Raw genomic sequence first — 18,809 nt, forward strand, 5'->3', positions numbered from 1 at the left:
GAAACATTATTTGTCAAAAATGAAAGATACTTATTCTTGCTTGGAGAAATGGGGACAGAGTAGATAATGTAGGATTGTGTGAGGATCAAGATTTGATGATGGCTCATAAAGACGTTTAAATTCTCAAAACACTTTTTTATTTTTTGGTATACTTTGCATTTAGCTTTAAGGAAATAGCATGACCTAAAAATACCTCTCATGTTCGATTACAGGCTCAAACCTGTAATCCCAGCACTTTAGGGGGCCAACGTGGGCAGATCGCTTGAGCTCATGAGTTTGAGACCAGCCTGGGCAACATGGTGAAACCCTATCTCTACCAAAAATACAAAAAAATTAGCCAGTCATGGTGGTGTGTGCCTGGAGTCCTCGGTACTTAGGATGCTGAGGTGGGAGGATCACTTGAGCCCAGGTGACTCAAGTGAGGTTGCAGTGGCTGAGATAGCACCACTGCACTCCAGTCTTGGTGATGGAGCCATACCTTGTCTCAACAAATAAATAAATAAAACATCTCATGGTAATCTCACAAGAAGCACTTGATCATTATGCTGTCTTTCCCTTCAGCCTGTCACTGAAGGGAAAAGCCACTGTTTTTAATTTCTATCACACATTTCGAATGGAAAATTCTACCAGATTTGATAAAGAAAAGGAAATAAAACAATATATATTGCAGACTTACAGTTGTTCCACATGTTTTTCTTTTAACTAAACATGGGGTTTAGAGTTTTGTTCTTGTAAGCAGAGTATGAGTTATCCTGTCCCTCTCCACAAACTCCCACCCGAAATGAGTAGCCTCATATTTCTACTTTCGAAGAAGCAGCAGGTTATAAAGAAGGGGAGATCTAGGATTTGAACGGACCACAAGATTAATATAAGCTAATTTTGTTGTTGAATATATTTTAAATTAGAATGCAACCCATTAAAGACAGGGATCATGTCATGTTCACCATTGTATTCCCACACCTAGCACACTGCTTGGCATATTCTAGGCACTCAGTAATATTTGTTGAACCAGTTTAAAGTAGAATCCAAACAGAAGCATATTAGTTGGAGTATTATAGTAAGATAATAGAAACAATTCCATTTGATTCTTTACATTATAACCATATGTGAAGTGTAGCCTTGGTTCCAGATAGTACACATAATTCAAGAGCAATATTGACAAACTAGAATCAGCTCAGAACAGGTCATCCTTATAGGGAGAGATCTAGAAATGGCACTTCCATCAGGAATGGTTGAAGGAATGGAGAAAATTAGCCTGGAAAACAGAAAACTAAAGGTGGATATGAAAATCATCCCCAGGTATGTAAAGGATGGTCATGTAGAAGAGGAACCTTGCTTATTCTATGTTGCTCTTCAGGAGAGAAGCAATATTATAAGGAGACAATTTTTAGCTCTGGAGCTTTGATGTCTATATCTGTCTTACAGTAGAATGGGGTGCCTTGTGACTTTTATTGTAGAGATTTGGTTATTGTTGAATGGAAACGTGATGAGTAAGAGTTTGGATTAACTGTAAACTCACTTTTAACTCTTCTATTGATTAGAGATTTTTATTTCCTTTAGAGTTACCTATTAGAGCAACTGTTAATCTTACTCTATATGCATGTGTTTTATTTTTGTTTTTTTTAGAATGGCTATACTCCGTTACATATTGCTGCCAAGAAGAATCAAATGCAGATAGCTTCCACACTCCTGAACTATGGAGCAGAGACAAACATTGTGACAAAGCAAGGAGTAACTCCACTCCATCTGGCCTCGCAGGAGGGGCACACAGATATGGTTACCTTGCTTCTGGATAAGGGAGCCAATATCCACATGTCAACCAAGGTATTCTGTCCTTTCTTGCATCAATCAAGAGTGTTTTGGATGCATGTAAACAGGAACCAATCACAGACAGTTTGGAACAAAAAGAAGCAATGTATTAAAAAGAAACAGGGATATCTTACAGACCCCAAGGACAGGAAGGGAGTCAAGCCTTTATGAGAGATTAGAAAACCATAAGGAAGCAAGGGAGAGAGACTCTCTGTATGGCAACACTTTGGCTTATTGACTTTTCTATGCAAGTCAGTTTCATTCATCTCTATAGCCCCGCTTTCCTTGTTTCTCTCTGTGTGTCTAAAGAGGCTACCCTGTAGCTCCCAATGTTAACATCACTATAATTGCTCCAGTGTCTGCTGCTCCTCATTCTAAATTTCATATATATATAGAGAGAGAAAGAATGCTTCCATCTGGGGTTTAGCTTAAACAACTGCCTCTAAGCTGGCAGGCCCATGTTCACCACCCAAGGCATTCTTTAGTCCTGCTGGGCATCTGAGGCACCTCTGGATAGGAGAGAGGAAACTCAATAAAATACAGATTTTTTTCAGTCAACTTAGGCCTAGCTTGAGAGGTTTGGTGGTGGTGGTGGTGAGAAAATCTTTTTTTTTTTTAATAAAGCACATCAGTCATTTTAGCCTTTCTCCAGGGATTGGCCTCTATAGACCTCCACATTAATTATAATAGAATGGCAGTCAAAGATATAAGGGAAAAATATTCAAATATAAAAATATATATTTTTACAAGTATATGTCTTTTGATATTCATCCATCCATCTAACTTTCTATCTTAGATAAGATAGATCTTAGATCTATAGATCTAGAGCGATAGATCTTAGATCTATAGATCCATCTATCTAACTTTCTATCTTACACTTATATATACTCTGCTGTAGTCAGCTGCTGAGAAACACAGAATTGGAACCTGTATTTATTAAGTTGGTTTGTCATTTGATGTCTTGATGCTTTTTGTAATATGTTATATGGGCTTAGTGAAAATTAAGTTTCTTAGCTCCTTCCATAAATATACAAATACTCTATGTTTTCTACATTTCATTGTTAATTGGTACTTTTAAAGTATCAGTGATAAGTTGGTCTTAACAACATTTGTAAATAGGTTATGTGGCATGCATCCTTTAGGAAGAGCTATGAAACAGGCAGGTTGCCTGGAATACTTCTGCAGTCCTAGTCTATTTCCTTGTCACTCAGAAGTGTTCCTGTACATCCCCTGCTCTTACCTACTTCTCTGGCCTTTATAAAAAGTCCCTACAAATCCTTTTTTAAAGTATGATGAGAGCAAATTATAAGGTTAGTCTTCCAAAGGATAGTTGCATTTTTACAAGAACGAACATGATAAAGCCTTATAGTGAAATTCTGTGTATCAGATGGACAATCATTACAGTCTAGGGCATGGACGTCCTTGTGACTATTGACGTCATGTCATTCAGGTGGTCATTTACCCTGTTGGAGAAAATGTGATCATGAAGCATAGAATATTTTATTTAATATTAGTGTATGAAGGGGGCATGTGTTTACTCTGTTAATAACAAGTAAATCTTCATTTGAAAATAAGCCAAAGAAATCCATAAACAATTCAGCAGTATTTTGAGTAGGATTAAAATTCCAGATAGTTCATGAAACTGATCTTACAGTGCTTCTGATGGTGTTATTTTTAATTTATAAAAATGACAGGTACATATCTGAAATCAGTTCACTGTGTCCTCCTTTATGGTATTCTTCTAAATACATTACTTTCTTTGACAGTGTTTTAGCAGTTAGCAAATATTTAATGAGTATTTTTGAGTTGCACACTCAGCAATGAAGAAAAACATTCAATTTTGAATCCCAAAGTAATTTTGTTGTCTTTATAACAATGATTTCAGTATTATATGTGAGTGGTGTCCTAAACACATAGTATGTTTATCACTAAAGTAAAACTTTAGTAAGTTTACGCAGATATATCTGAATAATAATATAATATACAAAATTTACATATAAAACATATAACCTTGCCTTTTGGTTAGAATTATAAGATAATGCAACTATAAAAATATCTCAGATAAGAAGCAAAACCGATAAAAAAATTTCCCATTGCTTTTGAAGAGAACATGTATTCTTTTCTTTTTAAGGCCAACTCAATAATTTCATACTCTCCAAATGATGATTTCATATTAAGAACTATAATATAGAAGTGATATTATAATCATTGGCCAAACACCATCTATCATAAAATAAAACCAAAAAAGATCAGTCATTGAGTCCACCAGTGTGTCTTAGGAAATAAACTACTTTTTTTGAAAAGAACTTCTTCAACACTTTCTATTTTCTTTATTTATTAGAAAAGTTTTTTTTTCCAGAAACCTTTCAAACAGTGTTTTTCCTCTATTCTCACACTACCACACAACAATCATCAACACAGAAGACTTCTGTGACCAAATGTGGAGAGGTTTTGCCCACATACCAAGTAGCACACACCAGCTGGGTGTCCTCCAATTCAGTTCCAACACTGTCTATCTGGAGAGAGTGTTAGATCCCTTAGTTGAGGGCTCAGTCCCCAAAACTGCCCTCTGCACAGACACCAATCACAAGTCTGGGCTTCTGAACTTCTGACCGACTGGCTTCAAGTTGGGGTTCCCAGGACACTCCCTTTGAGTTCCATTAATTCCCTGGAGTGGCTCACAGAGCTCACAGAAACACATTCACAGTGCTTACAGTTTCTTATAAAGGCTATTACAAAGGATGAAGATGAAGAGACACATAGGGCAAGGTATGAGGGAAGGCACACAGCTTCCATGCCCTTCCTGGGCGCACCACCCTCCACAAGGAAGCTCCATATGTTCAGCTATCCAGAAGCTCCCCGATCCCTGTCCTCTGGGATTTTATGGAAGCTTCATGATGTCAGCATTCATTCCCCCAGGATATAGGATGGGACTCTCTCTCTCAGGAGGGTCTTATGATCTACAAATGCTGGGGGAAGATTAGAGCCTAGCCTAAGGGAAAGTGAAAGGAGGCTGGGGGAAGGTGGGAGATATTTTGTTTCCTGAGGCCTGCCCCTGAGGCCTAAAACGCACAATGTTATAACGAAAGACTATAATAACGGATATGGGAGTTATGAGACAGCAACTGTGGACAAAAACCTATATTCACTGCAGTTTACATCCTTTGATTTGGATATGCAAGTTTACCACAATAAACTGCAGAGATTTCCATACTGGTTGTTAGTTTGTAATCTTGCATTGTAGAAAATCCATTCTGCAAATAGAGTAGAAAAAAGCACACATATTTAAAAAGTCATCAAAAATGTCTTTGAGATTTGATGATCACTTCATGTGATGATCACTTCAATAACATTTTTAAACAGACTATCTCTGTAAAGAGAAATATTCTGTTTGTTATTTTAGTAAGGAGAAAATTAAGAATCTTGTTTTATCCTAATATTCAGATTTTTTATACATTAGGATTAAATAATATTTGCTTAGAAGTGAAGAAAATTTTAATAGAAAAGGATATGCCTTCTATCTCACCCTGTGTTTTACGAAACTCAAAGTCGAGCTCACCCAGAGCTCTCAGGATTAAAAAGCTCCAGGCCCACAAGGAAAAAGCCTCCTCTCACATTTTAGAATGGTTTTCTCTCTCTAGGTTTCACTTACATTTTTGAAATAAGGTTAGTGTACTTTTTGATTTCCAGAAGTAGCACCATGGCTGGAGATCATGAATTTTGAAGAACATGGCTTAGCTTTCTCAGCCTAAGTGCTAATGCAGGAGAGTGGGCCTGAAAAGTTGTGGTCAACAGGGCTGGTCAATTTTAATCAGATGTGAACCGGGAAGAGGTGCTGACTCAGAGCCCAGGTAGCCACCTCAGTCTATAGCTGCAGGATGTCCAGGAAGAGCATAAATATACTAGGCATTAGAACAATAGTGAGGGGAGAGAAACATACAGTATAAATATACTGTAGGCTAGAATGTAAGCTCTATAAAGACAGAAACTTTTGTTCACTGCTGTATTCAAGTGCCTAGAATATGAACACTTCATGACATATGAAACATACTCAAGAAAACACCCGTTAAACAGGTAAATGATGTAGTAAGGCTACCAGAGTGTGGCATTGGCTGAATAAGCCACTTTCCCCCATCTTTTCTCCATGCCTTTCTTTTTTTATTATAAATTCATAACTGTACCTTAATTGGATATTCAAATAAACAAAATAATTACTTGATGTATATATACCAAACATGTTGCATAAAACTGAGCAGTTTATGGTGCTATATAAATAATGAGGTTACTTTAAGGTAATGTTTAGAGGAACCTCCTGAAAAGTATACTTTCTTTGGGTGCCGGAGAAAGCTTTTCTGAAGTCATTTCCTGTAACTGTCCATTTTTTACACTGATGTGATATTCTGTTGATAAAATATAGATGATTATTATGCTTATAAAATAGGTGTAATAGTTGGTTGATCAGATATTTAAATAAATAAGTTGGTACAGCAGGACATCCAGATGGATTTGAAATAAATGCCATTTGAAAGCTTATTAGCTGTGCTATTTTAAAGTCTCACATCATAATATAAGAACCCACTATAGAAAATGTAGTTTGCCTGATGTGTTGACTGACTTAGAGGACATGTCTTAGATGAAACATCATTAATTTAGAGAGTTTGCCTTAAATATCAGAAGATATAGTTTCTGGGAAGAGGCTACGAGTTTTCCAGGATATTTTCAATATTTTTTTCATAATATTATAGATGATGCAATGTATTATCTTCTTCAACTGTATCCCTTTGGTTCCATTCTTTCTGTAGAGTGGACTCACATCCTTACACCTTGCAGCCCAGGAAGATAAAGTGAATGTTGCTGATATTCTCACCAAGCACGGAGCTGATCAGGATGCTCATACAAAGGTAAAGCAAATCATTCTCAGTATTGTGACAGGTTCTGGCTGGGATGATTCCCAGTAGCCCCCATTCGGGTCACCCCATGTCCAGGGTTTTCCCCTCTCCAGAGTCCATTCTGAAATATAAACTAATCATAACCCTCTCTTATGCACAAATCTATGGTGACTCCCCATTTTTTGCTGGAATCAAGTCCAATGGATAGCATGGGGTCAGGACTCTTTGCAGGAAGACTCCAATTTTGCAGCCTTAAGTCTACCCTCTCTCTTACTGCTTTAGCTAGTTCGCATGACTTGCTGTGTTCCTCCTGTATTTGCTCATCTCCATGCCCTTGGTCTGGAAATGGATTTTCCCCTTCTATGCCATAAAATTCTTACCCATTCTTTAAGCCTGCTGTAGCTACATATTTCCTGCATCTCCTATCAGAGTCACTCTGTCTTTGCTGTTTTCAGATATTATTTGTGCCTCTCTCTTAGTTCTTTGCAGATTAAGTCACCCACATCTGATCTCTCCTGCTGATATGAAGTTCCTTGTGGTCAGGGGCACATATATAATCTGCTAAATAGTATCTGTAGTCAAACTGAATCCTATAATAACTGATACTCTACCCAGTCCTTCTCCTCTGGGTTATTAACCACTAGAGTAGTAAAGTTTCTACTTTATCTATTTTTAACTTTTTATTACTATTTACAGCTTGGTTACACACCTCTAATTGTGGCCTGTCACTATGGAAATGTGAAAATGGTCAACTTTCTTCTGAAGCAGGGAGCAAATGTTAACGCAAAAACCAAGGTAAAGGACTTGTGATCATTTTAAATTCCTATAAGCAAAAAGTTTCAGCCATCTGGATGCTTCACTAGTTTACCAAAGCTACAAGTGTATTTTTTTCTTCCTTTTTAGTTCTAAAGTGATTTTGAAGAGGTGATGTAGTTTTGCAATTATTTGAGAATTTTCATTCTAATGACCTTTGACAGCCATGAAGGTTAGCTCCAGAACTACTTCTGTTATAAAGTTAAAGTAGCTGACATTGATTTAACAACTTACTGCAGGATACAATAGATGCTTGCTAGAACATCTTGATGTTCTGGCAGATTTCCTTTACATTGTTTCAGGGCCTTGTCCCCCTCCCCTGACCCCTTATCCTCTCATGAAGAAATACAGACAGACAGCCTAGGCTGCATGCCTTTCATTTTTAATGAACTCTGTCACATTCAGAACATCACATGGACATGCTCAGTGAGGCAATAATGTGTAAGGCCTGGGCTGGAAGTTCTCAAGGATAATGCAGAGCTGACTTGATCTCAACAGTTTCCCCAGTGGCATTCGAAAGGTCCTATTCAGCAAAGCAAGGTTGGAACATAACACTTTACTTCAGTGCACTCAATTTGGTTCAAGGTGAATAGAAGTTCATATTGTAACTGTGGCTATTATGCAGAATATAACTTGCAGCTCCAAGTTCTTTGATCCAAAGAAATATTTATTTGCACATTTATTTAAGTTCGTATATCAGAAATTTCTTTTTCTTTTTTTTTTTTTTTTTTTTTGAGACAGGGTCTTACTCTGTTGCCCAGGCTGGAATGCAATGGCACAATCAGAGCTCACTGCAGTCTAGAACCTGGGCTCAAGTCATTCTCTTGCCTCAGGACTGGCTAGGACTATAGGTGCGTGACACCATGCCCAGCTAATTTTTAAAAGTTTTTGTAGAGATGAGGTTTCACTATGTTGCCTAGGCTGGTCTCGAACTCCTGGGCTCAAGCGAAATTCTCCCACCTTGGCCAACCAAAGTGCTGGGATTACAAGTGTGAGCCACCAAGCCTGGCCCAGAAATTTCTAACTGCAGCTATTTGAATGGGCTCAAGTAAATTAGTGTGAGCACATTTAGGACTTTTCAAAGCCATCATTCAAGATTCTATAAATTAAAAATATACCGAAGATTTATAAGTCAGTTTTTATATTCTCTTAGAAGCAGAAACAAAATCATTTCTATACATAAGCATGTTTATAGCTAATTTAAAATAAACTTATTTTTAAACTATAAATAATACTATTAACATTTAAGATTTAAACTTATAATCTTACTCTAGCAAGAATAGCTTGCTGCCTAGTTTCTGACCAGTTCTTAAGTTCTCATGAAATTGAACTTTGAGACTTATTTAAAGCCTCTAATATGAATTCTCAGGCATTAGCTCCTAAAGCCTTTTCTGATGAGCCAGCTCCCATATAAGCACTCCAGGAAAGACATTTTTGTTGGAATCCAAGTATTCTCTTGAAATGAACAAATGCAACAGTACAGTGAGGTGTTGGCAGGGCTTGAAAATGCTTATCATATTTTCAAATGTTTCATTGTTGAAATGGTTATAATATTTAGAAGGCTAACACTACATTGTCTAGAGAATATCAATGGTCTCCCTGGAGTTTGACCTGCATTGAATGAAGACTTGATTGAAAGAAAAATCTCATTTTATCATTTCAGTTTTTTTTTTTTTAAGTGAACTAAGTTGCTTGCACTGTAACATTTGGAACCATATATCTTCAGGGAAATGATACAAACCTCAAAGGACAGTCTTTTAATAAACTCAGATTTTTTTTCACATGAAAATGACATCTTTGGGAAAGGAATTAGGTTTTCTTCCTCATATCTTATGTGTAGCTGTAGTTACTAAAAATGGATTCATTACTTTACAAATGTAAACATATATATTAACTTTACTCTGTAAACTCTCATGATGTGGTATAAAAGATTTGGCAAAATTAACTTGTTTTATAAGACTATTTGTTGCTTAAAATTAGAATGAAACCCTGTTACAGCAACTTGGGACAAACCAGACCTAGTTAATCATATATTTAATTTGTGAAGAGGGTTTAGAACAGCACATGAAAAAAATTTTATTTATTAAAGACACTGTGAAGACTATAGAGCTCTTCAATTAGAAAAACAAACAAACAAACAAAATGAAAACAACACCACCAAAGTGTTTGCTAACGTTTTCAAAGCTAGAAAAGAAAACGTATTCATGAACAACTTACCTGATCCTTCATCAGACTTGAAATCTTGGCCATTTCCATTTTTCAAATGAGGAAACTGGGGCATAGAGAGGATTAAGGGTCTGCAAATAATTGGTAGCACTGGGTCTAGAGCTCCTAGCCAGATGGGCCTATGACAGTGGATTAAGAATCAACCAAATGTTTATGTAAACACTTTTGAATTGCTCCAGACTTGCCTGGCAAATATCCTTACTGGGGATTTCAGGTAAAGGTTAGATTAAATCAGGGCTGGGGAACATTTTTGTGGCCACAATGTCCACTGATCTATTGAGGGCAAGAATGTTGCTTTCCATTATTAATTTACATATATTTATAGATAATTTAGGTTTATTTATATATTGTAGTGATATATTATTTTATTAATTTACACGCTAAGTTATTTAGCACATAGTGTGTGATTAGTAAATGCTTGTTGAATGAATTAACTTGGCTGATACTGAAAAGATGAACTAATTCAATGGATTTAATGGATGTAAACACAATGAAAAAAAAGAATTTTTACGAAAAGAAGTATCGCTTAGTGTGTTCTCCTCAAATGTCCATGGATTATCTGATTTGACCGCAGAGTCCCTGTAATAGCCAAAGGCTTCTTGGAGTCCCTGTAATTGATTTATATTTTCAGGTTTCCTGGGGTCATCCCATTGTAGGGATTTATAAGGCAATGTAAGACTTCCAACATGACAGAGCTGAGGATGTGCCAAACTTAGAGACACTTAGGTAACCCTGATACATATGGGCATGTTCCTATGGGCAGACAGAATGCAGTGAATTTATAGGAGAAATCATGTAGCACCCACATATATAGTAGACAGAACAAGCAAATATGTATGTTGCTCGCAGGACAGCAGTGACATTGGATGAAAGGGGTATGTACACTTAAAAGCTTAGAGTATGAAAGGGCCACTCAGAGCCCAGGACAATCGGGTCTGAAACATATAGATAAAATTTTATGAGAAGCAAAGCAGGTGGATTTTAATAAATAATAGCCATTGTCTGGTAGCCATTGGCTGTCATGGTCTTCTGCACAAGACCTGAACCTCGCCCGATTGTAGAGAAATTACTTAACTTTCTTATTTTCAGTTTCATCATGTCTGAAATGGGGAGAAAAGCTGTTCTTGGAAAGGAATATAAGATTCAGATTTACTTTCAATGATTTGGAATCCCTAAAGCTAAGCCAAAGGTTAATTATTAGGAAAGTCATGATGAACAAGCAGTGGTTTATATGACCCTCTGCAGCCTTCAGTTAAAAACAATTTTAACTCTTGTTTCCAAGGGAAGAAATCACAGTGATAATGCTCTTTCTTATTTTAAATCTCTCAGCTCAGCTGTGAGCAGAAGTCGACTGCACCCACCCCCTTCACCTTCTTAAGGGAGCCCTCCTTTTTAATGCTAACTGGTTAAAATGTAATAATAGTTATCATTTGGAGTCTGTTAATCTTGTTTCATCAGCTGGTTTCTTCTCTTTGCTTAGCAGACCATAAGGTGTGAGGGAGTGTTTGCTGCTGAGAAATGGGTTGCTGATAATCTTGGGCTCCAAATAAAGCATCCGTGATGGTTTTGTTGTAAATAAGACTATTCAAAATGAAGGCTAACCTAATTTTCCTCTCCTTCTGCAAATCGGGTGCTGGGCCTGCCACCACTGTCCTCCACAGAACGGCTACACGCCTTTGCACCAGGCCGCGCAGCAGGGTCACACGCACATCATCAACGTCCTGCTCCAGCATGGGGCCAAGCCCAACGCCACCACTGCGGTAAGGCAAACGCCACTACCCCTCACCACGCTTTCTTCTTTTTCCCGTCTTGCCCTGGTGGCTTCTTGTCTGAGCTGAGTGAGGTCAGATTCCTCCTCTTTAAATAAGCCCCCTGGACTCTGGAAAGCCCCAGATTTTTGGGCAGGCTTTCCAGAAGTCAGTGTGACTTCCCCAGAAGTGCTTGCCCTGGGAGGGAAAGCAGTCAGCCTGACTCTTTGGCTCTCTCTGGAGACGGGGGCCCTCCGCTTGGGCTGCTGGAACGTGCTCTGCTTACAGCTGGCTCTCAGATGTGAGCACAGATTGACCCCCCCGCCTCGCCTTCTTAAGGGAGCACAGTAAGGGAGCTGCTGGCTTAAACAAAGCTCATTGGGTTGTGGAGCCATTGAAATGTAAACTAAGCGGTGCAATTAAACGAACTGGGATCCCGAGTGGCCCGGGTTGGATGCAGCCTGAATTGCTTGCTTGTGTTATTTTGCTGCACAGTGAGCTTCTGCACAGCTGTAGCTAAATATGTTACCGTGTTCCCTATGGTAACATCTTACCTGCAGCAGATGGCCTGACTTCTGATGAGGGATAAGTGTACCTGGTACTTGCTAACAGGTTTTGGAGGCGTCATGAGGCACTTTCTTAAGCGCAATACGGTATTTGTAGCAGATACTTGACAACCTTAGGGTTAAAGCGTCAAGTGCTTCTTATTAAAAAGAGCAAGCAGATGCAAGCTTGTTGTGTTACCATGGTGACCTGGGCTATAGTCTGAAGAAGTTACAAAGACAGATTTAGACGTAATGGTAAAAACTAGTGATTTTCCTAAGCTGTGCCTTGTTTTGGAAGGGAATGCTGGCTCATGCAGAGCAGCGGGTGAGCTCATTGGCTCACATCGCAGTCCTCTCTCTTATTTCTCACTCTCTCTCTTTCACTCTCTCTTCAGAATGGCAACACTGCCTTGGCGATTGCTAAGCGTCTGGGCTACATCTCCGTGGTCGACACCCTGAAGGTTGTGACCGAGGAGGTCACCACCACCACCACAGTGAGTATAAGTGACTGGTTAGCTTCAGCCCTGTTATCTTCGTTTTCAAACTAAATACATGTACAGTCCTTTTTCACTCACAAGATGTTTGGAGCTTTTAGTTTTGAACTTCTTTTTGTTGAATGGATTGTAGCACATACATAGGCGTATGCAGAAGTAAATGAATTCACACAAGGAATACAGGGCTTCAGCTTCCTTTACTCAGCATCTATCCCTATAAAATGTGTGAATATAGTTTTTTTTATTTAATTCCTTTTTCTGTGCCTGGCTTCTTATATTCTGGCTCCTCTGCCCTTTTCCTTTACTTGTGTGTGACACCTACCGCTGGCAAAGCGGTAACACACTCCACTGCAAACTTATCTTAGCCAGGAGGTCAGGCCAGCCTCTGGAAAGACCCTGCTCCTCCCAGCACTGTGCTCATGACTGGATCAAATGGACTCCCAGTGAGAGCAATTCATCCTTACTTTGCATCTTATTTCTGATTATTATTTTTTAATTTGAAAAGAGAATTCCTTGTGCTTACTAGGTAAATTGTGCCTGTATTGTGAAAAAGTATATTTTTAAATTTTTTATTTTCTCTGTTTTGAATACAACTGCTGACTCTTCATGACAAATCAGTGATTATCACTGGCCTTTGCTAGAGAAACTCTAGAAGAGTAAAGACCATGATAATATTGAGTCCTAATGCTCCTGTACCATTCAGTGGGAGCAAAGTTTAAAGGAGGCCTCCTGAGAGGGGGCTCCTACCTGAAAGTGGAAGTGCTATTATATTTGTATTTATTCATTCACTAACTTTCTACTTTAAGCATGGATTAGAGAATGGCTCTTTAATTTATCTCCATAAATAGAAAAGTAGAAGAACAGTACAACATGAGAAGCTCTTCAAAGACAATAAAACCACAAATGAACAAAGAAAGAATTCTGAAGGAGGTTCTAGTAAATGCTCCAAACCAAAAATGCATATAGAGTTTGAAACGCTTGGTTTTTTTGACAGATGTGAGGAAAAAGAAAGGAATTTTGTTCTTCAGGCTGACAGTAAGTTCCTGTTGACATACATTGAAGTGATGGAATACAGTTGGTTTAACGTGCAGTTTTAGGCAGAGTGGCCTATGATTTATTAATGAGCTGCAAGGACACAAACTGAATTTAGATGGGAGAGAATAGCACTGCTTGTTTTCTGAAGCAGAATCTTAAAACCTTTGGCCAGTTCACCGCAATATTTTTAAAGATTTAAAGCATAGCTTTAATAAATTATATAGGAGAAAAACAGGTCTTGTCACTGCCTAGCACCATACTTGTAGGTCACTATATTTAATGGCTTTTTCTTATTTTATGATTTCTTATACCAGGAAAATCTTCATATTAAGGGCCTACACATATATGCCACTTCATTTGATATCTTTAAAACAAGGTGAACGTCACAACACATGAAGCCTTTAGTGGCAAGATTGGCCAAGCACACCTGTTTTGCCATTAGAAGTCATGTTTTCTCTCAACTTTTTACCTTTTCCCTGTTCTGGGGATAATGTATGTTTATTTTACCAAGTTATCACTAGATGGCAAGCTTGTATCTCTTGCTATCTTGTACCTACTTTGCTTCCATTCATTTCATTAACTGATTTATTCCTTCATTATTTATTGGACATAAAATATGTGCTAAGTTCTGTGCTAAGTGCTGAAGAATTATCAGTGGTGAAAACATTACTCCTCCCCACCAGCAACTTCAGTGTCATGAGAGTAGAGAGTAAGACTCAGGCTTGGTAAGAAAATAAATTCATATTTTACTCAACAAAACTATGGAACTTATATGTCTGGTTTCAAAGAGATCTCAGGTTTATAGATATTACTCAGGTGAATGACTTCAAAGATCTCTATTTAAAAAGAAGAGCAAATAAGCATTCTCTGGTTTGTCTCTAAATACTGTAATTGCTGTCTCTAAATAAGTTCTCAGTGTCCTTGTCAGAAATCAGATACAAGATCATCTCGCTACCACATCTAGCTCTGGAAAAGATGGGATGAAAATTCCTTTTAGAACCCTCTGTGAGCTTTTTTTCTTTTCTGGTAACTATTATTCTCTACATTCTGTAGCTGAGCATTGCTCCATCAAAAGTCGCTATACTTAGAATTCAAGTTTCTAGGTGAAAAGCCAATAAAAATAGAAAACATAACAGCATTTCTGCTTTCAGTTAGGACACTAAGAAATCATTGTCCACATGAACTAAACAAGTATCTCTGTTATCTAAATGGATAGTTTTAGTGGTTACGGGTTTCGATGCTGGTCTCTCTTCACTGTCTGCTGCTCTTTGAACTGGTTTCTCTTATAATTGTGAGCTTAATTGTTTTGTGAAATGGAATTTTGGGGTAAGGATTGAAAGAATAGACTTATTCTCATGTATTCTGGGAGTCTTCTTACAATAAACTTCCTCTCTTTGGAAAGAGATTTTCAATCATTCTTTTCCCACATAATATTTTTTCCACATAATGTATTGTTAATGATATTAAAAACAGTAATATTTAAGTTTAAAAATATGTAAGGCATTGAGGGAAGATCTAAGCTTCAAATTTAGGTTGTCGGGTTTTGAAGCCCATGTTCTTAACCTCTCAGATATAACTGACTTTGGTTTTGCTGAAAATAGCTTAATAGGAATTTTGTGAAGAAACTGTTTTCACCTAATTTTCAACAAAAAGAAAAACCACTTAAATAGTGCTCTTTATTGATTTTTGTGGGAGTGTGATATTCAATATCATTTTCTAAAATCTACAGTCACTAAAAATAATTTGAAACTACTGATGATAGCACAATAGACAACTTAATAGTTAAGTAAAATTAATAAAAGTTAATGTTATTACCACTTAAATGCAACAGTTGCATTACACCTGCACAACTGACATATTAATTTAACATGAATTGGATTTGTATGATGTGCCATATGAGCAACCATGTAGTCCTTTTGATCAAAGAAAGTTTCCTTTCCTATTCTTCCTTTTGAGTTCTTTACCCCAAAGTATGAATAAAGTCATTGTGTAGAGACCAGAATAAGGCAGTAGTTTGTAAAGGAAAAACCACTTCTGTAGAAACTTCTGAGACATTTTGGAATCGTGGTTTGTTTCCTTAACCTTTGCTTTTCTAACTTTACTTTGTGAGATAGAGCAGGGAACATGAGACATTTTAGCATTCTCCTGGGATTACAATCACTATATGTTTGCCAGAATGGATATCAGAATGGTAGAGACACATTTCTGGTGACAGAAGCCAACAAGCCCAATCCACTAATGCAGCTTGGAAGAACTGTGACATATGACTCATCCTTCCACTAATTGATCAACCATCATCAATTATTTCTATTATTTGTATAATCTTGAAGTGATTGTGTTTTATGTTGCATATAATTGGTATGCAGACCATAAATTACTGAATAAATTAGTAAAATAAAAATATTATATTATATTATTACTTGAACACTAGGGAATAGTTCAGTAAACTACAGAAAATGTGAATATTCTAAGTCCTAAATCTTACCTGATGCCATAAGTCAGTTAACATGAAAATCAGGGGAGGAGGGGATAAAGAGGAGTTGTCTAATGGGTACAAAAATACAGTTAGATAGAAGGAGTAAGATCTAGTGTTAGGCAGTACAACAGGCTAACTATAGTTAACTAAAATGTTTATTTCAACATAACTAGAGAAGTGGATTTGGAATGTCCCCAACTCAAAGAAATGATAAATGTTTGAGGTGATGGATATCCCAATTACCCTGATTTGATCATTATACTTATGTTTATATGAAAATATCACTTGTACCCCGTAAGTATGTACAACTATGTATCCATAAAAATTTAAAAATTTTAAAAATAGCCATAAAAATGGCAATACAATAAATACTTGTAAAGTCATTTGACACCTTTTGAGGTAGAGCCAAGATCTTTTCTTTAAATATAGGTCCATCGATTAGAAATTAAATTGCCATTCTTGCACAAACAATATCAATACATATTATATTATGTATATATATGCTGTAATATGTATATTTATATGATATTTGTATGTTCTGTATACTTTCCTTTTCTTTCTTTTTTTTTTGAGACAGGATCTCACGCTGTTGCCCAGGCTGGAGTGTAGTGGTGCTATCACGGTTCACTGCAGCTCAGGTGATCCTCCCACCTCAGCTTCCAGAGTAACAGGGACTACTCGGGAGTAGTAGGTGGGCAGGTGCCACCACTCATGGCTAATTTTTGTATTGTTTTGTAGAGACGGGGTTTTGCGATGTTGTCCAGGCTGGTCTCAAATGATCCACCTGCCTTGGCCTCCCAAAATGCTAGGATTATAGGCATGAGCCCCCGCTGTGTATTTTCTTAAAAAGACATACTTTAGTGCAGAATCTTTTTAAACTCTTGACATGTTTTTTCAACCTGTTATAATTGTCTCAATTACATCTAATTGGGTATTACTTTCAGTGACTCACCTTTGTTAGGACTTTAAAAAACATCTACCCTAGTTTTTCTAGGAAAAAAACAGTATTTACATAATATTTAATTTAGTTATTAAAGTTATATTAATACGTATGATTGATGTAAGTATGTTTAGAAACAAGTTTAGCTTGAACTCTACTGATGGAAGCTATGGATGTGGGCATTAAAAGGTGGCATCATAACCAAGATCACTCAGTATGCTGTGGTGGCTTAGTGATTATGTGGTATAAATGCAATTGTTGACCACGAGGATTGACTGAGTGAGGGTTGGCTAAGTGAAGATCAGTTAAACACACAGTTTCTTTTGCATAGAACAAATCAGATACTGACTACTATTTGTAAAGCAGAACGTTAAGAACTCCTACTTTATTTTCTACATTTTTCATATCATGATTAACAATATAAATTCATTATTAAATCTCTCTTCCATCTATTATATACTATTTCTTTTGCCATATTATCCGATTTAATTATATCCCATTAAGCTTGTACTTAGTATCCTACCCATTTTAACTTTTAAAATAGTTCCTAATCTTGACCATAGTATCTTGGATTCTGTAACAGAAAGAGATGTCCATGATCATTTCACTATAGCCTTGTTTTCTATGTACTATTCAGAGGTAGTTGCATAAAACCATGTTTATGTTTAAATAATCAAGTTTTCAAAGGACATATTGTTTAAAAGGAAAATATGTATTCATTTCTTGTTACATTATACATATGTAGGACTACTTATTTGCCATCCATTCAACAAATATTTACTGATGGCCTTCTAAAGGTCAAATACCTTCTCATGTATAAATGATATTATATTTACCACATTGCATATTGAGGCCATTTTTAATATCTATACAGAAAAATATCCATGACCAATATGATCACAGTGTATTACTTTTTCTGTTGCCACATATATTTGCTGATAATTCTGATAGCATTCGGTGACCAAACTGAAGTAAATTATTGTTTCCACTCTTACAAGTACAAAGAAAATATAGTCCCATTATCAGCACCTGAAAATAGAAACTGAGACTACCAGGCAATGAAACTTAATCATTTAAAAAGTATCTCCAACAATAATTTTCAAACAGAGAATCATCTCCTTATTGAAATGTTTACTACGAAGGACAAATACTCTAAAACATTTCTGCAAAACTTAACTTTCTAATACAGTCTAATATAGTAGACATCCTTTCACATTTTTAAATATTCCCAAAAAGTTGAATAAAGGTCAGCCACGGTAGCTCACATCTGTAATACCAGCACTTTGGGAGGCCGAGGTAGGTGGATCACCTGAGGTCAAGGATCAGCCTGGCTAACACGGTGAAGCCACATCTCTACTACAAATACAAAAATGAGCCATGCGTGGTGGTGCACACCTGTAATCCCAGCTATTCGGGAGGCTGAGGCAGGAGAATCGCTTGAACCTGGGAGGGAGAGGTTGCAGTGAGCTGAGATCGTGCCATTGCACTCCAGCCTGGGCAACAAGAGTGACATGACATCTCAAAAAAAAAAAAAAAAAGTTGAATAAGATGTCATAGTAGGGTAGTCTTTGTTATATTTTAAATGCAAATCATTTTCCTGCAATTTATACACTTTCCCTAATACAGGAAAATGAATCTCAAATTGAGCTGCGCAATAAACCCACCTAAGGAACCTTTAAAAAATACCCTGGTCCCTATTATAGCTGGGCCCAATCCCTATGGATTTTGATTTAATTGGTCCATGATGGGACCCAAGCAACAATATTTTTTAAATTTTTCTAATAATTGCAATATGTAGCTATAGTTGAATACCACTGATACAGAACATGGACTA

At 37.0% G+C, this 18,809-nt stretch overlaps 1 protein-coding gene across 50 annotated transcripts in view; it reads left to right on the forward strand.

The window, feature by feature from the left end:
• ANK2 (ankyrin 2) overlaps window positions 1-18,809 on the forward strand; it is a 689,728-nt gene that overhangs the window by 587,056 nt on the left and 83,863 nt on the right. For all 50 annotated transcript variants that reach the window (XM_030799037.1, XM_012502792.2, XM_030799074.1 and 47 more), the window contains 5 exons: window positions 1,627-1,824; window positions 6,612-6,710; window positions 7,395-7,493; window positions 11,399-11,497; window positions 12,426-12,524. In XM_030799037.1, the coding sequence (XP_030654897.1) occupies window positions 1,627-1,824; window positions 6,612-6,710; window positions 7,395-7,493; window positions 11,399-11,497; window positions 12,426-12,524 (594 nt within the window). The remainder of the gene's footprint in view (window positions 1-1,626; window positions 1,825-6,611; window positions 6,711-7,394; window positions 7,494-11,398; window positions 11,498-12,425; window positions 12,525-18,809) is intronic.

The sequence above is a fragment of the Nomascus leucogenys genome, chromosome 18 (assembly GCF_006542625.1).
Source record: "Nomascus leucogenys isolate Asia chromosome 18, Asia_NLE_v1, whole genome shotgun sequence".
NCBI classification, from domain to species: Eukaryota; Metazoa; Chordata; class Mammalia; order Primates; family Hylobatidae; genus Nomascus; species Nomascus leucogenys.